The following is an 18,987-nucleotide window of genomic DNA, read 5'->3' on the forward strand; positions in this document are numbered from 1 at the left end:
ACAAAATGAAATGCTGGTAAGAATTCAGATAAACTGAATCACTCCTATACTGGGAGTGAGAATGTAAAACAGTATGGCCACAGGCAGTTTCTTAAAAAATTAAACATGTAACTACTGTATAACCCAGCAGTTGTATACCTAGGCATTTATCCCAGAGAAATGAAGACTTGTTTTCACATGGAAACCTGAATGTTTTTAGCAGCTTTACTCATAATATCAAAAAAAAAAAAAAAAAAAGGAAACAACCCATATGCCCTTCAGTGGGTGACTAGGTAAACAAACTGTAATGTATCAATACCTTGGAATACTACACAGCAATAAAAAGAAATGAATCACTGATAGATGCAATGACCTGGATGACCATACAATTATGTATTGTGTTTTTCACACATCATGAATATTTATCATTTCAAAGTCCCAAGGCTATGAGTATTTTGATAACTAAGAATATACTATACCAACTCAATCTGGAAGGTAAAAAATGTAATCCTGACTTTCTTAGCAACAAAAATTTCAGAAAGTACAAAAATGGCAACAGGCCTCTAGATAAAGATATTGGCAGAATTATGATTAAAACACTGCAGTATTAACTAAAATGCATAAACAGAATAATGGTTAGATTGTCTGAACTTGTCTAAAGACTGATGGGTACAGAACCCTTCTCTCTGTACTTCCTTCCCTGCCCCTGCTTCTCCACTACCCAATGAACTTACTTTTCTTGGAGAGTTTACTCAAGTTTAACAATTCCACTCCCCAAATACAACCAGTCCTATGAATTAACAGAAAAAAATACTTAAACAGTGTTACTTTAACTCTACTTTCAACATAGGTTGTATACTTTTATACATCTAGAAAACCTAGATGTTTCAAATAAGGACTTGTTTGTCCACTATATACACAGTAGTATTGAATAAACTACACACGTGTAACAATGGTTATATTTGAAAGTGTCTTCTATGAAGGAATATTCTAGCCTAGAACCCTTCATTTCTCCCAATTCTTCCTATTTGCCATCCATCCAACAGTGGGCAGAGTACACTCACATGTTTCACTTAGATGTGATTTACAATTTGCTTTTCAGAAGACAGCCTTTCAATGAATTATATCACAAAGTATACAAAACATATTAATTTATTAACTCCACTTTAATCATACATTGGGCTTCCCTTGTGGCTCAGCTGGTGAAGAATCCGCCTACCATGCAGGAGACCTGGGTTTGATCCCTGGGTTGGGAAGATCCCCTGGAGAAGGGAAATGCTACCCACTCCAGTATGGAGAATTCCATGGATAGTCCATGGGGTTACATAGAGTCGGACATGGGTGAGCAACTTTCACTTCACTTTATCATACATTGGCAACTTCTTTAATATATAGAGACTAGCTATTGTAAAACTGGGACCCATCTGTCCAGTACATACATAATATATACAGTAAAGGTAAATGAGATACATGTAGCACACAGAACAATGAGTAAGTTGAAATGTTTCTAGTACACACTAGCAAAACATCTTTGCAATCTTCCCTCCTACCTTCTTCAACCCAATGGATAAGCACAGAGTGTACTGTTTAGAGAGGAGGTTTAACAATCCCATTTACAAAGACAGTGTTTCCCATCAGTTTTAAAAAGCTATTTATAAGAAGCATTATTCTACTACTTCTACTTTTAAACACATTAAGCACTTCTAAATATCTAAAAGACTAGATATTGTCTTTTATTAGATACTTGTAAAAGTAGACTAGATACTTGTCCACCATGCACACAGCACTGCTAAATAAACTTTCACCCATCTAAGTCTTGAACAAGACAAGAAATAATAATTATTTGGGGGCTTCTCCAGTAGTTCATCAGGTAAGGAATCCACCTGCAATGCAGGAGACACAGGAGATGTGGGTTTGATCCCTGGGTCAGGAAGATCCTCTGGAGGAGAAAGTGGCAACCCACTCCAGTTTTCTTGCCTGAAAAATCCCATGGACAGAGGAGCCTGTTGGGCTATAGTCCAAAGAATCACAAAGAGTCGGACACGACTGAGCATGAGCACAAGAGAAGACACGTAACAGTGCTTATCATCTAGGGTATTCCCTCCCTCACTTCCTCTCTCCACCATCAATCAAGTGGACAAGTACAGGCATGTGTAATGCTTAGAGGTGACTGAACAAATTCATATCCAAAAGTCATTTACAGAAGACAAGCTGGCCTATGAACTTCCACACAATGTGTACAAAATGTGCTAATTTTATTTAAAATGGCTAATTTTTTTACTGACTACTTTGTCATTCACTGGCAACCTCATTCACCCCCATCTTTCAACCAGTGCACAAATACAATGCAGTGTTCAAAGAGGTGGTTTGGCCACCCCCCTCAAACAACAATATTTCACAGGAATTTTAATAAAAAGATGTTTACAAAAGCAGAGACTTTGTTATTGTTTAGTCGCTCAGTAGTGTCTGACTCTTTGTGACCCCATGGACTGCAGCATGCCAGGCTTCCCTGTCCTTCACAGAACACCTCCTGGAGTTTGCTCAAACTCATGTCTATTCAGTCGGTGATGCCATCCAACCATCTCATCCTCTGTCATCCCTTTCTCCTCCTGCCTTCAATCTGGAAACTAGATGTTGCAAATAGGACTCATTTATCCATTATATACACCACCAAACAAAATGCATATAACATACAGAAAATGTTTTGGTCTGAATATGTCCAGGTATGGACACACTAGCATATTACCTTTTGCAGTTCTTTCTCTCCCACCTTCTCCAAACCACAGAACAAATACAAACAACAGTATACTTGCTCATGGAGGTGGTTTAACATTCAATACTCCCAAAGACAATAGTTCCTATGAATTTGAGCAAAAAGATATTTACAAATGATATTTTATGACTTCTACATTAAACTTATTCAGTCAGGCACTTCTAAACATCTAGAGGGACTAGATGTTTCAAATAAGGACTTCATTTGTCCACTATATACAGAGCAGTCTTGAATAAACTGCACACATAAAACAGTTATAATCTGAAAATGTCTTCAAAATACAGGCATTCTAGCCTAAGACCAACCCCTTTCCCACCTCTCCCCCCTCCACCAACCCGGAGGGCAATAAAGCTCAATTTTTCAGAAGACAATCTTCCCTGGAAATTTTCACACAAAATGTACAAAATGTATTAATTTACTAACTCTATTTCTGTCATACACTAGCAAACTTTTTAACATCTAGAAAGACTAAATGTTGTAAATTAGGACTCACTGGTCCCTTATATAAACTATATACACAGCAAAGTGAAATAAAATGCACAAACATAAAAAACACAGTGCTTAGTCTTGCCCCACTATAAACACTCAGGCACAGAGCTCTTTGCACTTCCTTTTTCCCCTGCTTCCCCCAGTCGTCAACCAGTGCATAGATACAATGCAATGTTCAAAGAGGTGGTTTGGCCACCACCACCACCACCACCCCCAACAGTATTTCGAAGTAATTTTAACATAAAGATGTTTACAAAATGTCTTTTTACTACTTTTAGTTTTACTACTTCCACATATCAGGACTTCAGAACATTTAGAAAGACTGCTGCTGCTGCTGCTAAGTAGCTTCAGTCGTGTCCGACTCTGTGCGGCCCCATAGAAAGCAGCCCACCAGTCTCCCCCATCCCTGGGATTCTCCAGGCAAGGATACTGGAGTGGGGTGCCATTGCCTTCTCCATTAGAAAGACTAGATATTACCAAAAAGTACTTACTGCCAACTATATTTATACAGTGGTGAGGAATAAAACGCACACACAGAACAATGGTTATAATATGGAAATGTCTTCTAAGGATGGCCAGTCTGACCTAGAACCTGCTTTACTTCCTCAGTGTCATCCCTTCCATGTCCTCTAACCCACTGGACAAATGTGGGCCTGGGGGGCTCCTGAGGTCGCTTCTAGAGATGGTCAAACAACTCCATTTAGAAAAGTCATCTCCAGAAGACATGTCTTTTCTATGGTTAAAAAAAGGGGGGCATTTACAAGATAGGTGATTTTCTAACTTGACTTTATCATACTTCAGCAACCTCTTTGCATCTAGAAGGCCTAGATACAGTTTTCTTTTGAAAGGTTGAGGGGAAAGTTGAGAGCAGCTTTTTCATATTATAGACATAGGCCTTCTATAAATGGACAGTAAATCTTACCAAAGGGCAATGGGCAGTAACTATTGGTTGCATGCGGTAAGTTATTCCATCATTTCTATTAGTATCGTTCCACGTCAAGGACTTGGTAGAATCACCACCAACTGCCTAACCGTTCATTTCTACCCATCACCCACCGCGGCTTCGCTCACCTTCTGGGTCGTTAAAGCCTTTGTCAGCCCCCACGCGGTGAGCGGTCACCTCAGGCCCCATACGCGCGGGTGCCTCGCAGACGCTTGGCCTAAGCCCTGCAGCCTTGGGCCAAGAAACCCAGTGGTTGGTCAGCGAGATCCGGGCCCTGCGCGGCCGCCGCCATTAGGGTGCAGAGGTGAGGGTGAGGGTGAGGTTTGCTGCGGCTTCCAGTGGGTGGCGGTGGTGAGAGCTCTGAGGCCCCGCAAGACAGCCCAAGCTGTCCGAGTGAGTGCGCCCCCAGTTCACCTACCCACCGGGGGTCCCGGCCCCGGGGGTCCCGGCCCCGGGGCCCCCGGTTCGCCCGCCCGCAGGAGGTCCCGGCCTGCGGGCCCCTAATTCACCTGCCCACCGGAGGCCAGAGAACCTGGAGGGCGCCGGATTGAAAGCCGCCATCCGTTTCTCACAGCGCTCCCTGTGGGAACTGTGTGTAATAGTCTTGAAATGCAAAGATTATAGACGTGTAGAACAGATCAGTAATTGCCTGGTGTTAAAGAACTAGTGGGGGTGGGTGGAAAGAAGGTACGGACTATAGAAGACAATTTAAGGGATCCTTGTGATCCTTCAATACAAGAAGTGTTCTGTGTTGATTGAATTGACGTCAACCATACGGAAATTTAAAAATTGGTGGAGAAAGGATGAATATTCCATACGTGGGGTTCAAATATGATTATTAATATCCAAAGGGAAAATATTGGGAAATGTCAATCCATTAAAGAATAAATTCCAGGTAGGTTAAAATCTGCTTATGAAAAGCCAATCTTGAAAATATTTAGAAGAAGAATATATAGAATATCTGTATGATCTCTGGGTGAGCTTTGTGTCCTTAACTAAGACACGAAGGGCATAAGTTACAAAGGAAAATATTTATAAATTCAAGCAGACTAAGCAAACACCTTTGTATCATAAAAATATATACTATAGGGACCTACCCTGGTGGTCCAGTGGTTAAGACACTGCACTTCCACTGCATGGGGATGGGTTTGATCCTTGGTAAAGGAACTAGGATCGTGCATGCATGCCCTGTGTTGTGGCCAAAAAAAATAAAAGAAAAGCATGGAGTGGAAGAAAATCTTGATAATGAATATAACCAATAAGGAATTAGCGTATGAGATATTGAAATACAATAAAACAAAAGCAAACTAGTAGAAGAATGGGAAAAGGATATGAACAGGAAATTCACAGAAGGGGAACTTGACTAGTCTAAAACGTGAAAATATTAACCTCACTAACAACAAAAATGCAAAAAATACAAAGTGAGATATTCCATATTCTTCAGACTGGGAAACTTTTCAGTTTAAAAATGCCAAGTATTGGCTTTAATATGTAAAAACAAGAATTTTTCTGCACTACTAATGGGAATGAAAATTGGTATTCCCACTTTAAATGACAGTGTGTCGTTATCTGGTACTAGTGAAGCTGTAAATGCCTACAATGGAACAGTCCCACTAGAGTATGGATCCTAAGAAAGTAGTGCAAATGTACCCTTTGTTGTTGTTGCTTAGTCACTCAGTTGTATCTGACTCTTTGTGACTATTTGGACTGTAGCCTGCCAGGCTCCTCTGTCCGTGGGATTTCCCAGGCAAGAATACTGGACTGGGTTTCCATTTCCTTTGGGGATCTTCCTGACCCAGGGATAGAACCCATGTCTCCTGCATTGCAGGCGTATTCTTTACTGCCGAGCCTCCAGGGAAGCCCGCAAATGTAGTACCCTAAGTGACAGTATAAGATTGGTCATTGCAGGACCAACATAAACCTTCATAGACTTTTAAGAAAATCAATCAATAAATAAAAAAGATTGATGAATTTGAGCTGTATTTATAAATTGGATTACTCTAGAGTCATAAAAATTGGTGGGTTAGAATTGCATCTATCAACATGGATATTTTCAGAAACAGTGTTGAGACAAAAAAATCAAGCTGTGAAAGGTTAGATAAACTATGATGCCATTTACTTAGTTACTTCTCACCAATGGGCTGGAGGCAGGGGAATAGGATTGAGGAGGTTTGGCAGGGGGCTTCCACCAAATTTGAATGACACATTTCTTAAATCCAAAGAAAACTTGTAAGAAATGATGAAGCTTACTGGTATAGACATGAATTTGCATCCTTGTGACATTTTTTTGGACCTAAAATATTTCACAAATAATTGTAGGGACCGCAAAACAGTTCTAGCCTAAATATTGCTACTGTATTTCAAGTCACCATTCTTGAATTAGTAGTTTTTTTAGGACTTGTGCAGTATTTTTTAGTCTGTTTATGTACACTTCTTAACCTATATTTTAAAATTTACATTTGGTCCTGAGATTCTCCAAATTTTTTTCTTGCTCCCTGAGCTCATCCAGTGTGAATACATATTTGAAAGTAGGGAAGATTCTTTACCAAATATAAGAAAAAAATGTTGAATGAGAGTGTAGTGTGTTCTGGGATGTCTACAGGATGACAAGTGTGTGGTGAGGGGATCTATGTTCTCAGCTTAGCTCCTGATACAAGGCCAGGCCTGTGATATACTCACTCTTTCCATGACTCTGATAAAACACAGGGGCAGTAACATTATTTCTCTCCATAAAAATTAAATTAGATTATTTCAGAGGAAAGGCAGCAGGGTCATTAATAATTCTGTCATTCGTGCTCCCCACCTTTTAGGCAGCCCCAAACCTTATGTACCCACTCGCATATTGAGATGTTTCACTGTAATTTTGGAAGCATGCTGAGATTATTAAGAAGGAAATCTACTTCCCCTGGAAAGCTTATCAGGTCTCCTTATCCTTGAACAGCCTTAGAGACTCATTAAATTTTCATAAATATTGAGCTTTTGTGGTCAACTTTTCTTGGAAGAAGTATGCAGAGGTGGTTACATAAAAACCAACGGAAAGCTATCCCAAAGTTTTAGAAAGCATTTCAGTGCCTTCTCTTTTTGTCAGTGTCCTTTAAATTCATGATTTAAGAAAGGACATGAATGTGGCTATTTTCCTTATGTATTTCTTTGTGGATAAAGTTATTTCAGAATTTGATTTCATTTAAATACACATAGTTCTTTTGCACTGTGGACCATATGCCAGCCAGAATGTCTCTTTTGCTTGCAAAAATTTGCAATTTGATATTCTAGTCAAGTGCCAACCATGGGAAAGACAGATTTAAGTTAACTAAACTACTGTTTTAAAAAATTAATATATTTCTATTCTTGAAAACACATGCTTGTTAGTTTTTAAGACACTAGTGTTTGAGTCAATATATCAGCAAATGAACACAATAAATTATAGTGCTATAAACTCCAGGGAAATTTTATTAATGTTTTTACTGTATCCTCATGTGGAATCAACATATGTTTTTTATATATTCATAAAATTTATGGCTTCAAAAATCTTCAATTTCAGGGTGTTATGAATGTTGTAATGGATAGAAAATACATAATTGTGAAATGATGTTCTTGAATTTTTATATACTCCTGATAACCATTAGCTCTTACAAATAATAATTAGAATGAAATTAAAAACTTGGAAGTCATATTTCTGCAGCTCAGCTGCTCTGAGCCAAAGGAATTATTTCCAGAATAAGCTGGCAGGTTCCTGCTTAGGGAATTAGAACTTCAGTGTCCTTAGCTTTAAAATAACTTGCATTTTACTTTATTCCTCTTCATAAAGTGGCCATTCATTTTCATGCTAAATTGTAACAAAAGCATGCCACATCAATAGAGGCCAGTCAGTGTAGGTTCAGCGTGTGTTCAATTGGACAAAGTAAAGTAAGATGTGAAAAATGTCCACCAGATGCTTGAGTTCAAAAACCCTTACTACTGACTTATTAAGGGAACCAAGAGATAACCTTCCTGTATCCTTATATCCACATCCTAGTACATGATAGGTTCACCATAAAAAGTCACTGGAGAAGAAATGTGTCTAAAATGGAACTTTATATTTTGAGAATTCATGAAATAAAATGCTCTTTTTTCATATCACTTTGCTGCGGTTGTAGTGGGATTTTTAGTAGAGATACACTTACATTTTAGGTTTAGATTTTCAGGTCCAACATTCAAGATTCCAGTTAATGCCTCACAATTAGGATATAGCAGATGGCACTGGGGTATAGACCCAAACCATATGGTCATAACCAGTAGTTGTGGGACATAACCATAGCTGCCACCAGCAAATAAGTGCTTTCCTTTCAGTGTTAAGTTTTTCAAAATTAGTTTTGTTTTTCATTTAAATGATTAAAATGAAACAATTACTAAAAATGCATCTGAAAAATTATTACTGAAATTCTAATACACTTTTTAAAAAAACTGTCATTCCTTGTACGTTTCCACAGTTTTTGTGTTCCCGTATTTAAATCAATTCAAATACAATCTTAAACCATGGTTTTATAATTTCCCTCCCTAATTTTGAAATTAGAATCAAAAGCATTGTAGGGTTATAAGTCAGCATGATACAAGAAGATTTTGGTTATCACTTTACGAATAGCTGTGAAAAGAAGAGAACCAAAAAGCAAAGGAGAAAAGGAAAGATATACCCATTTGAATGCAGAATTCCAAAGAATGGCAAGGAGAGATAAGAAAGCCTTCCTCAGTGATCAATACAAAGAAATAGAGGAAAATAATAGAATGGGAAAGACTAGAGATCTCTTCAAGAAAATTAGAGCTACCAAGGGAACATTTCATGCAAAGATGGGCTCAATAAGGGACAGAAATGGTATGGACCTAACACAAGCAGAAGATATTAAGAAGAGGTGGCAAGAATACTCTGAAGAACTGAACAAAAAAGATCTTCACGACCCAGATAATCATGATGGTGTGATCACTCTCCTAGAGCCAGACATCCTGGAATGTGAAGTCAAGTGGGCCTTAGGAAGCATCACTACGAACAAAGCTAGTGGAGGTGATGGAATTCCAGTTGAGCTGTTTCAAATCCTAAAAGATGATGCTGTGAAAGTGCTACACTCAATATGACAGCAAATTTGGAAAACTCAGCAGTGGCCAAAGGACTGGAAAAGGTCACTTTTCATTCCAGTCTGAAAGAAAGGCAATGCCAAAGAATGCTCAAGCTACTGCACAATTGTACTCATCTCACACGCTAGTAAAGTAATGCTTAAAATTCTCCAAGCCAGGCTTCAATAATATGTGAACCATGAACTTCCAGATGTTCAAGCTGGTTTTAGAAAAGGCAGAGGAAGCAGAGATCAAATTGCCAACAACCTCTGGATCATTGAAAAAGCAAGAGAGTTCCAGAAAAACATCTATTTCTGCTTTATGGACTATGCCAACAGTTAGAACTGGATATGGAACAACACATGGATGAAGCACAAGCTGGAATCAAGATTGCCGGGAGAAATATCAATAACCTCAGATATGCAGATGACACCACCTTATGGCAGGAAGTGAAGAAGAACTAAAAAGCCTCTTGATGAAAGTGAAAGAGGAGAGTGAAAATGTTAGCTTAAAGCTCAACATTCAGAAAATTAAGATCATGGCAGCCGGTCCCATCACTTCATGGCAAATAGATGGGGAAACAGTGGAAATAGTGGCTGACTTTATTTTTTTGGACTCCAAAATCACTGCAGATGGTGATTGCAGCCATGAAATTAAAAGAGTTTTACTCCTTGGAAGGAAAGTTATGACCAACCTAAACAGCATATTAAAAAGCAGAGACATCACCCCAATGTTCATCGCAGCACTGTTTATAATAGCCAGGACATGGAAGCAACCTAGATGCCCATCAGCAGACAAATGGATAAGGAAGCTGTGGTACATATACACCATGGAATATTACTCAGCCATTAAAAAGAATTCATTTGAATCAGTTCTAATGAGATGGATGAAACTGGAGCCCATTATACAGAGTGAAGTAAGCCAGAAAGATAAAGAACACTACAGCATACTAACACATATATATGGAATTTAAAAAGATGGTAATGATAACCCTATATGCAAAACAGAAAAAGAGACACAGATGTACAGAACAGACTTTTGGACTCTGTGGGAGAAGGCGAGGGTGGGTTGTTTCGAGAGAACAGCATCGAAACATATATATTATCTATAGTGAAACAGATCACCAGCCCAGGTTGGATGCATGAGACAAGTGCTCGGGCCTGGTGCACTGGGAAGACTCAGAGGGATCGGGTAGAGAGGGAGGTGGGAGGGGGGGATCGGGATGGGGAATACATGTAAATCCATGGCTGATTGATGTCAATGTATGACAAAATCCACTACAATATTGTAAAGTAATTAGCCTCCAACTAATAAAAATAAATGAAAAAAAAAAAAAAAAGGCAGAGACATTACTTTGTCAACAAAGGTCCATCTAGTCAAGGCTATGGTTTTTCCAGTAGTCATGTATGGATGTGAGAGTTGGACTATAAGGAAAGCTGAGCACTGAAGAATTGATGCTTTTGAACTGTGGTGTTGGAGAAGACTCTTGAGAGTCCCGTGGGCAGCAAGGAGATCCAACCATTCCATACTAAAGGAGATCAGTCCTGGGTGTTCATTGGAAGGACTGATGTTGAAGCTTAAACTCCAGTACTTTGGCCACCTGATGCAAAGAGCTGACTCGTTTGAAAAGATCCTGATGTTGGGAAAGATTGACGGCAGGAGGAGAAGGGGATGACAGAGGATAAGATGGTTAGATGGCATCACTGACTCAATGGACATGAGTTTGGTTAGACTCCTGGGGTTGGTGATGGACAGGGAGGCCTGGTGTGCTGCGGTTCATGGGGTTGCAAAGAGTCGGACACAACTGAGCAACTGAACTGAACTCCCTAATCTGTTAGCTCTTTCCTCAGTTGGGACCTTTCCAAAAAAAACAGAGTGCTTCAAATTACCCTTTCACTTTTTTCTATAATTTATTTTCTCCCTTTATCCACACATAACAAACACAATGAAATGAGCCATGTAAGTAGATGACCTTGTCCACTGGCCTGGCTGTTGTTTCCCAGGAGAATGGAGCTGTATCCTTTTGACCAAGAAAGAGAGTTCTCCACCCTCATAAATTTTTCCCGCCAGACCCCCAGTTTGGTGATTCTGGAATGTTTAAAATTTAATGTATCCTGGTTTGGAGTTTAATAAATTTTAATTTATACCTTTGATGAGTCACAAAGATGGAAATATGTAGTGTTAGAAAATATTAAGACTGGATCAGCCTACTTTGATAATATAGAAAGATGTTCTCAGAGAACAGTCAAGAGAACTATATACCTGGATACTTGTCTTTATAGGCCCCATGTATAGCTTATTATTAAACTCATCACATCAATTTGGAGCTGTATCTTTACTTTTTAGTTCAATAACAATTTGCATTCATTTCTGTATCACCAGCACTCAGCCCTGTGCCTAATACATATATTGTACTCAAACAGTTTTGATTAAATGAATAAATGTATAACTGATAAAATATAACCCAATTCATTGTTTGAAAATTGGAACAGACATTAAAACTCTTAGGAGTGCCACACAGCAAAAGGCTGAGTTACTTTAATTTGTTGCCTGCATGTACCTCAGTTCAGTTCAGTTCAGTCGCTCAGTTGTGTCTGACTCTTTGCGACCCCATGAACCGCAGCACACCAGGGCTCTCTGTTCATCACCAACTCCCAGAGTTTACACAAACTCATGTCCATTGAGTCGGTGATGCCATCCAATCATCTCATCCTCTGTTGTCCCCTTCTCCTCTGCCTTCAACCTTTCCAAGAATCAGGGTCTTTTCAAATGAATCAGATCTTCCCATCAGGTGGCCAAAGTATTAGAGTTTCAGCTTCAACATCAGTCCTTCCAATGAATATTCAGGACTGATTTCCTTTAGGATGGACTGGATGGATCTCCTTGCAGTCCAAGGGACTCTCAAGAGTCTTCTCCAACACCACACTTCAAAACCATCAATTCTTCGGCACTCAACTTTCTTTATAGTCCAACTCTCACATCCATACATGACCACTGGAAAACCCATAGCCTTGACGAGACAAATCTTTGTTGGCAAAGTAATGTCTCTGCTTTTTAATATGCTGTCTAGGTTGATCATAACTTTCCTTCCAAGGAGTAAATGTCTTTTAATTTCATGGCTGCAGTCACCATCTGCAGTGATTTTGGAGTCCAAAAAAATAAAATCAGCCACTATTTCCACTGTTTCCCCATCTATTTTCCATGAAGTGATGGGACCAGATGACATGATCTTAGTTTTCTGAATATTTAGCTTTAAGCCAACTTTTTCACTCTCCTCTTTCACTTTCATCAAGAGGCTCTTTAGTTCTTCTTCGCTTTCTGCCATAAGGATGGTGTCATCTGCATATCTGAGGTTATTGATATTTCTCCCGGCAATCTTGATTCCAGTTTGTGCTTCATCCAGCCCAGCGTTTCTCATGATGTACTCTGCATATAAGTTAAATAAACAGGGTGACAATATACAGCCTTGATGTACTCCTTTCCCAATTTGGAACCAGTCTGGTGTTCCATGTCCAATTCTAACTTGCTTCCTGACCCACGTACAGGTTTCTCAAGAGGCAGGTCAGGTGGTCTGGTATTCCTATCTCTTTCAGAATTTTTCACAGTTTATTGTGATCCACACAGTCAAATGCTTTGGCATAGTTAATAAAGCAGAAATAGATGCTTTTCTGGAACTCTCTTGCTTTTTCGATGATCCAGCAGATGTTGGCAGTTTGATCTCTGGTTCCTCTGCCTTTTCTAAAGCCAGCATAAACCTCAAAGACAACTGAATCTTATCATTATTGAATTCTGCTCTTTGGATCTTAGATTGGTAATGCTCAACCAGTAAGAGGTCTGTAACTCTAATGCTCTGGAGCTACTTTTATAACATTCATTTTCAAAATGTATAAGGGAATGCACACATGTATACATTTTTAAATATAATAAGTTAAGACCAAAAAATAAATATAAAAAGCAGTAGCCAAATGAAAACTGGGTACCTGGTCTGTATTTCAGTTCAGAAGTGTAACTATCATTTAGGTCATGCTTTTGGAGGCAGCTGTAGTCCTCTTCATTTCACTCCAAGATGTCTTTCTCCCGTAAGTTTTCTAACTCCCATTAGGGACTGCATCTTCCAGAAGACAGATATGAAGAGACTAGGATACAAGCTGCAATTGAAACAGAAAGTAAGGTGAGAATGTTTTGAGATGAAGGTGGAGAAGGATGAGTTCATGAAGGATTGCAAAGAAAGAAAAAGTGTATCAGAGTTGTTCCTTGGTGACCTTGTGGTTAGGATTCCAGGCTTTCATGGTCACTGCCGTGGCCCAGGTTCAATCCCTCTTCAGGGAACTGAGATCCCACAAGCTGCACAGCACTTAAGAATTACAAGTATTCTTGGAACAAGAGCAGTAATCAAAATTATAATCTGAGAATAATATACAACACTGAAAATAAAGACCTTGAGTATTCCAGTCAAAAAGGCCAAGCATTTTTAGTTAAAATAGATGAAAATAAACACGTGACTATTAATAGGTACACCCTGACTGTGGTTGTTACTTAAAATGCTAATGAAACAAAACACTATATGCTTCCACAAAAAAATAAAATACATGCACAATAGAAAAAAAAGTAATACAAAAAAAGTAATACATCTTGCAGCGTTACCTTTCCTATGTTAAGTACAACGTTCAGTAATGCGGGAGACATTTACCCTTCTTGAAGAAACAACCAAGTCAAATAATACTTAGCCAACCAGGAGTTAAAAATGCATGCATAGAAGAGTCATGGATGAAATGACTGGTATTTGTTATCCATTTCTAGATATGTAACCTAAATTTGAACAAAAATGGAAGCATAAAAATGTTTAGCAGAAAATTATTATATAAAATAAGGAGACTCAGCAATCTTGCTTATGAGTATTTACCCAAGAGAACTGAAGTTGTGTTCACACAAAACCTGTGTGTGAATGTTTACAACATTTGTGTTTACAATTGCTAAAAGCTGGAAACAACTCAAATACCCAGCTGGTGAATAGGTAAATTGTGTGATACAGACAGTGGAATACTGTTCAGCAGTTAAGGAGTGAACTACGGATATACAAATCAACATGGATGGATATAGTCAAAAGACTATATGCTATGTGATTCCATTTACAGGATAAGGTAAAGTTAATAGGAGCAGAAAACAAGTCAATGGCTCAGGGGCTGAGGGTGGAGAGAAGTTGGCTACAAGGGGCAACCTGAGGGCATTTATGGGATGATGGATCTGTTCCACATGTTGATTGTGGCAGTGCTTACACAACTGTATGGGTTTGTTAAATCTCATGGAATTGTGAACCCCCCCAAAAGTGAATTTTACTATACATAAATTTTAAAAGTAGGGAAAAACAAGAGACAGCGCAAGTGCCTACAAAAATTAATGTGTGTGTGTGTGTGTGTGTGTGTGTTGTGTGTGTTAGTTGCTCAGTCATACCTGACTCTCTGTGATCCTATGGACTGTAACCTGCCAGTCTCCTCTGTCCATGGGATTCTCCAGGCAAGAATACTGGAGTGAGTTGCCATTTCCTGCTTCAGGGGATCTTTCCCACCCAGGGATGGAACCCAGGTCTTCTACATTGCAGGCAAATTCTTTACGGTCTGAGCCACCGGGGAAGCCCAGTGTCTGTACAACAGTGTGAATATACTTACAGTTTTGCATAGTATACTTAAAATTGGTTAGGATCGTAAATTTTATGTGATGTGTATTTTACCACAGTTTAAAAAAATTCAAATGCAAAACTGTAAGACAAGTAATATATTTATAATGGTTTATTATGTAGTCATTAAATAATTTTTCCAAGGAATTATTAATAAAGTAGGAATATGGTTATAATATTAAACTGAATACACAGTTGAATTGGCTATAAATAATTCTGTAAATAAATTATGGCAGAAACACTAGAAGATAAAATGCTAAAATATTAAGGGTAAAGGTCTTGATGATGGGATTTTTTTCATGATATATTTTCCTCCTTTATACTTCTTGGCACATTATTAGTTTTCACTTATTCTTTTTATAGTTGATAAAAATAGAATCGTCAGAAAGGGTATGCAGTGAGTTATATATTGCTGACATAGACTGGTTCAGTCATTTCATATAGGCTCATATTTAAATCACACCAGCAAAAAAAAAAAAAAAAAAGATCTCTTTGGATTTAATTTGTAGCAATTCTGTTCTTCCCAGATTAACTATTCTAAAACAAATGACATAGTGACAATTGGCTTTTAATTCAAGATTGTGAGTTAAGCCTGTGTTTAGCTTTTCTGGCTCCAAATTTGCCATTGAATTGACCAGGGGAACGTAAGGGGTAGAAACATAACTCCATGGAAAAGTTGGAAAAGTTGACAGGTGAGTTATCTTAAGGAGTTAATGTATATAGAAAATATAGAGCAGCAAGCCCTGCACTGAGGAAGGGACCTGCCAGATGGAATTCCAGACATCCAGAAGGAAAGTCTGCCTGGAAGATGAGTGCAGGGTCCCAGAGCAAGTGGCTGGAGGGGAGGGGAGTGTGTGTGGTGGTCACCCTGGATTCTCAAACCTATGTGTATATGGGGATATGACTTCATACCCTACAGTATCAGTAGTCTAAGGAAGTTGCCCCAACACTATTTTGTAGCATTTGTTTAGTAAGACCAGTGGCTGAAGTAAAATATAAGCATTGCTCAAGTTAATTCCTGGCAGAAACAGTTGTATTTCTTTAGAGTATTTTAACAGTTAATGTGAATGTAGTGACATATGAAAATATGATTAAATATACCTGTTCAATGCATTAGGAAATTTTTTGTTTTTTAGGAATTATGCTTTTAAATTTTTTTTGCTTTTTAAACTTTATTGAAGTGTAGTTGATTTACAATGTAATTTCTGCCCTACAGCATGCTAACTCAGTTATGCATATTTAATTCTTTTTTATATTCTTTTCCATATGGTTTATCATAGATATTGAATATAATTCCCTGTGCTGTATAGTCCGACCTTGTTCTTTATCCATCCTATATATACTAGTTTGCATCTGCTAATCCCAAGCTCCCAGTCCACCCTTCCCAACTGCCCTACCTTGGCAAACATTAAGTCCATTCTCGTTGTCCATGAGTCAGTTTCTATTTCATAGATATGTTCATTTGTGTCATATTTTAGATTTCACATATAAGTCAGATGATGTTTTGTATAGAGGGCCCAGTTAACTTGGTGACCTCAGCAAGTAAGGAAGAGAAATTCTCCCACAGTGGGGTGCTACCACAGGGGGGTGCCAGTAGCTTTCCTTTCCTTTTCACAGGGGAAAAAAAAAACACATGCACACGTTATACACACACACAATACTATAATACTATTAATTTCAGTGGTTATATGAACCCTAGGGCTAAAACTGTGCTTAAGTAATACTATTACATGAATTCAGCTAAAGAATTCACTATTGTGACACTTCTGTGAGACTTTTTGGCCTCCTAAAAGTTATTTCTTAGAATTTAAACTTTGAATCTTTGAGTCAGTGTTCATGAATAAAAGTTTTACAAGTGCCTTGTTTTCATTTTTTTCCCCCTGCTTGCAACTTCCATGAAATCCTTATTTTCTTTCCCCCCCACCAGGAATTGTGAAGGGCAGAATATTCGATACAAGACTTGCAGCAATCATGTAAGTTCTGGCATAAAAATATATAATCCCATAAAATATGTTCATGTTTTAAGTAATAATATTATGTATTGTAGAGCTAATGGCCTCTTGGTACTCTTTGTGGAAAATTTGAATATTTGTTTAATTGATGACAGATTTTGTGTATCTCATACCTTCCATTTATACTACCTTTTTTAAAAGGTCACCTTATGGTTTAATTTGTTAAACATTTTAATAATTTCTGATTTCATAGAAACAATACATAATACTTATAAATGCCTTCCAAGTTCAAAGTGCTCTATGTATGGGATTTCACCTAACCCTCACAACCATCTCTGAGATGTTTGCATATGCGGTGTGGTTAGTTTTTTCAAATGAGGGGACTGGGGTTGAGGGAGGTGACATTATTTTCCAGAGACCATGTGGGAAGAGTACAGACTTGAACTTCTCTAGTGCTGTTTTTCGTGTTCCAAAACACCTGTTCTGCCCCCTGCAAAATGTATTAAGGAGTACTGAAGGTCATGACTCAAGAAAATCACACCTGGGGAAGGGTTTATAAACCTTACTCTCATCCTACAGTGATCAAAATGAACAAAAAATAAAATTCCAATCAAATGCAAAATAAATATCAGAAAACACAAATCCTATTTTATACCCAAATTGAAATGACAGGAGTTCAAAGCAAATTCTGAAACCCTGGAGATCTAAGTCCATTTATTCTAAATATTTCACTTACTGGGGGACTGTGCTCTCTCCTCCTCCTCTGTCCTGGGCCAGTGTGAGACTGCAGTCCTGAGTAAGCATTTCTGTTCTACGGACCAGAACTTCTCTTCCATGGACAGCTCTGGACTTGGGGAGTGGAGAACACACAGTGTTAGCAAGACCTTTTGTCTGTGGAACTCAAGCCATATTTTCAGTCTGTTTTATTAAGTGACGAAGCAGAAATGTTTCTCTCTCAAATATGGGTGGGAAAAATTCTTATTTATTGGGCAGAGGATGAGATGGTTGGACAGCATCACCGACCCAATGGACATGAGTTTGAGCAAACTCCAGGAGATAGTGAAGGACAGAGGAGATTGGTGTGCTTCAGTCCATGGGGTCACAAAGAGTCAGGCATGACTTAGCAACTGAACAACAACAACAAATTTTGGGGGTACTCAAAATACAATGACTTCCAGCCCTCAGGTCAGTATATTTGTGTCCATTCTGTCCTAAAAGGGATTTTGGGAGACAAAGCAGATAGGTTTCGTGTGTCCTTATGACAAGATGAGCTTGGAGAATCGAGTGACACACGTGTGCTTAGGTACACAATTAAGTGAGCTGGAATCCAGGAGGGGAGGAGGAGGGAGAGAAGTAGGTACAGGCTGGCATTTAGATATAAGCAGAGTCTAGCATGTGGATGCGTGAGCAGCCTGGGGGACTTATAAACATGACTTTTGGGTCTGCTGCCTTTTTCCTGGGTCCATTTTATTTTTTAATTGCTGCTGTAATGCGTTAAAACACACTTGCTTACAGCAACACAAATTTATAGTTCTGGAGGTTGGAGGTCTGATAACGGCCTCACTGGGCTAAAATTATTGTGTTGGCAGGTCTGTGTTCCTTCTGGAGTCTCCAGGGAAGGATCTATTTCTTTGTCTTTTCCAGCTTCTAGAGGCTGCCCTCATTCCTTGGCTTGTGGACCCCTTTTCCGTCTTCAAAGCCAGCAACACTACATCTCTCTGTCCATTTTTATGTAGTCACATTGGCCTTTGATGACAACTGAACAAGTTTCACCTACCCAGATAATCTAGGATAATCTCCCCATCTCAGGGTCCTTAACAGTAGTCAAAGGATGCTTTGGACAAAGCCCCTTTTGCCATATAAGGTAGCCTAATCACAGGTCCTAAGGATTATGTTGTGACCATCTTTGGGGAAGGTGCATTATTCTGATGAACACCACGGAACAGCTTGTCTTCTCGGACAAATTGGTATGGCAAATTCCTTGCAGTCATTCCAGAATAACTTTCACAACAGTATACTGTCAAGCAGTACTCTGTGAAGCTATCTGGGGGATTCATTTTAAATGCCCAGATTAAGATATTGCATTCTGAGA

General features: G+C 38.7%; 1 protein-coding gene across 1 annotated transcript in view; it reads left to right on the plus strand.

Annotated features, from left to right (window-relative positions):
• The window catches only part of LOC110127355 (ADAMTS-like protein 3), a 219,630-nt gene that overhangs the window by 124,944 nt on the left and 75,699 nt on the right, over positions 1 to 18,987 (plus strand). The window contains exon 5 of the mRNA XM_070478277.1: positions 16,871 to 16,916. Within this exon, the coding sequence (XP_070334378.1) occupies positions 16,871 to 16,916 (46 nt within the window). The remainder of the gene's footprint in view (positions 1 to 16,870; positions 16,917 to 18,987) is intronic.

The sequence above is a fragment of the Odocoileus virginianus genome, chromosome 16 (genome assembly GCF_023699985.2).
Source record: "Odocoileus virginianus isolate 20LAN1187 ecotype Illinois chromosome 16, Ovbor_1.2, whole genome shotgun sequence".
Lineage (NCBI taxonomy): Eukaryota > Metazoa > Chordata > Mammalia > Artiodactyla > Cervidae > Odocoileus > Odocoileus virginianus.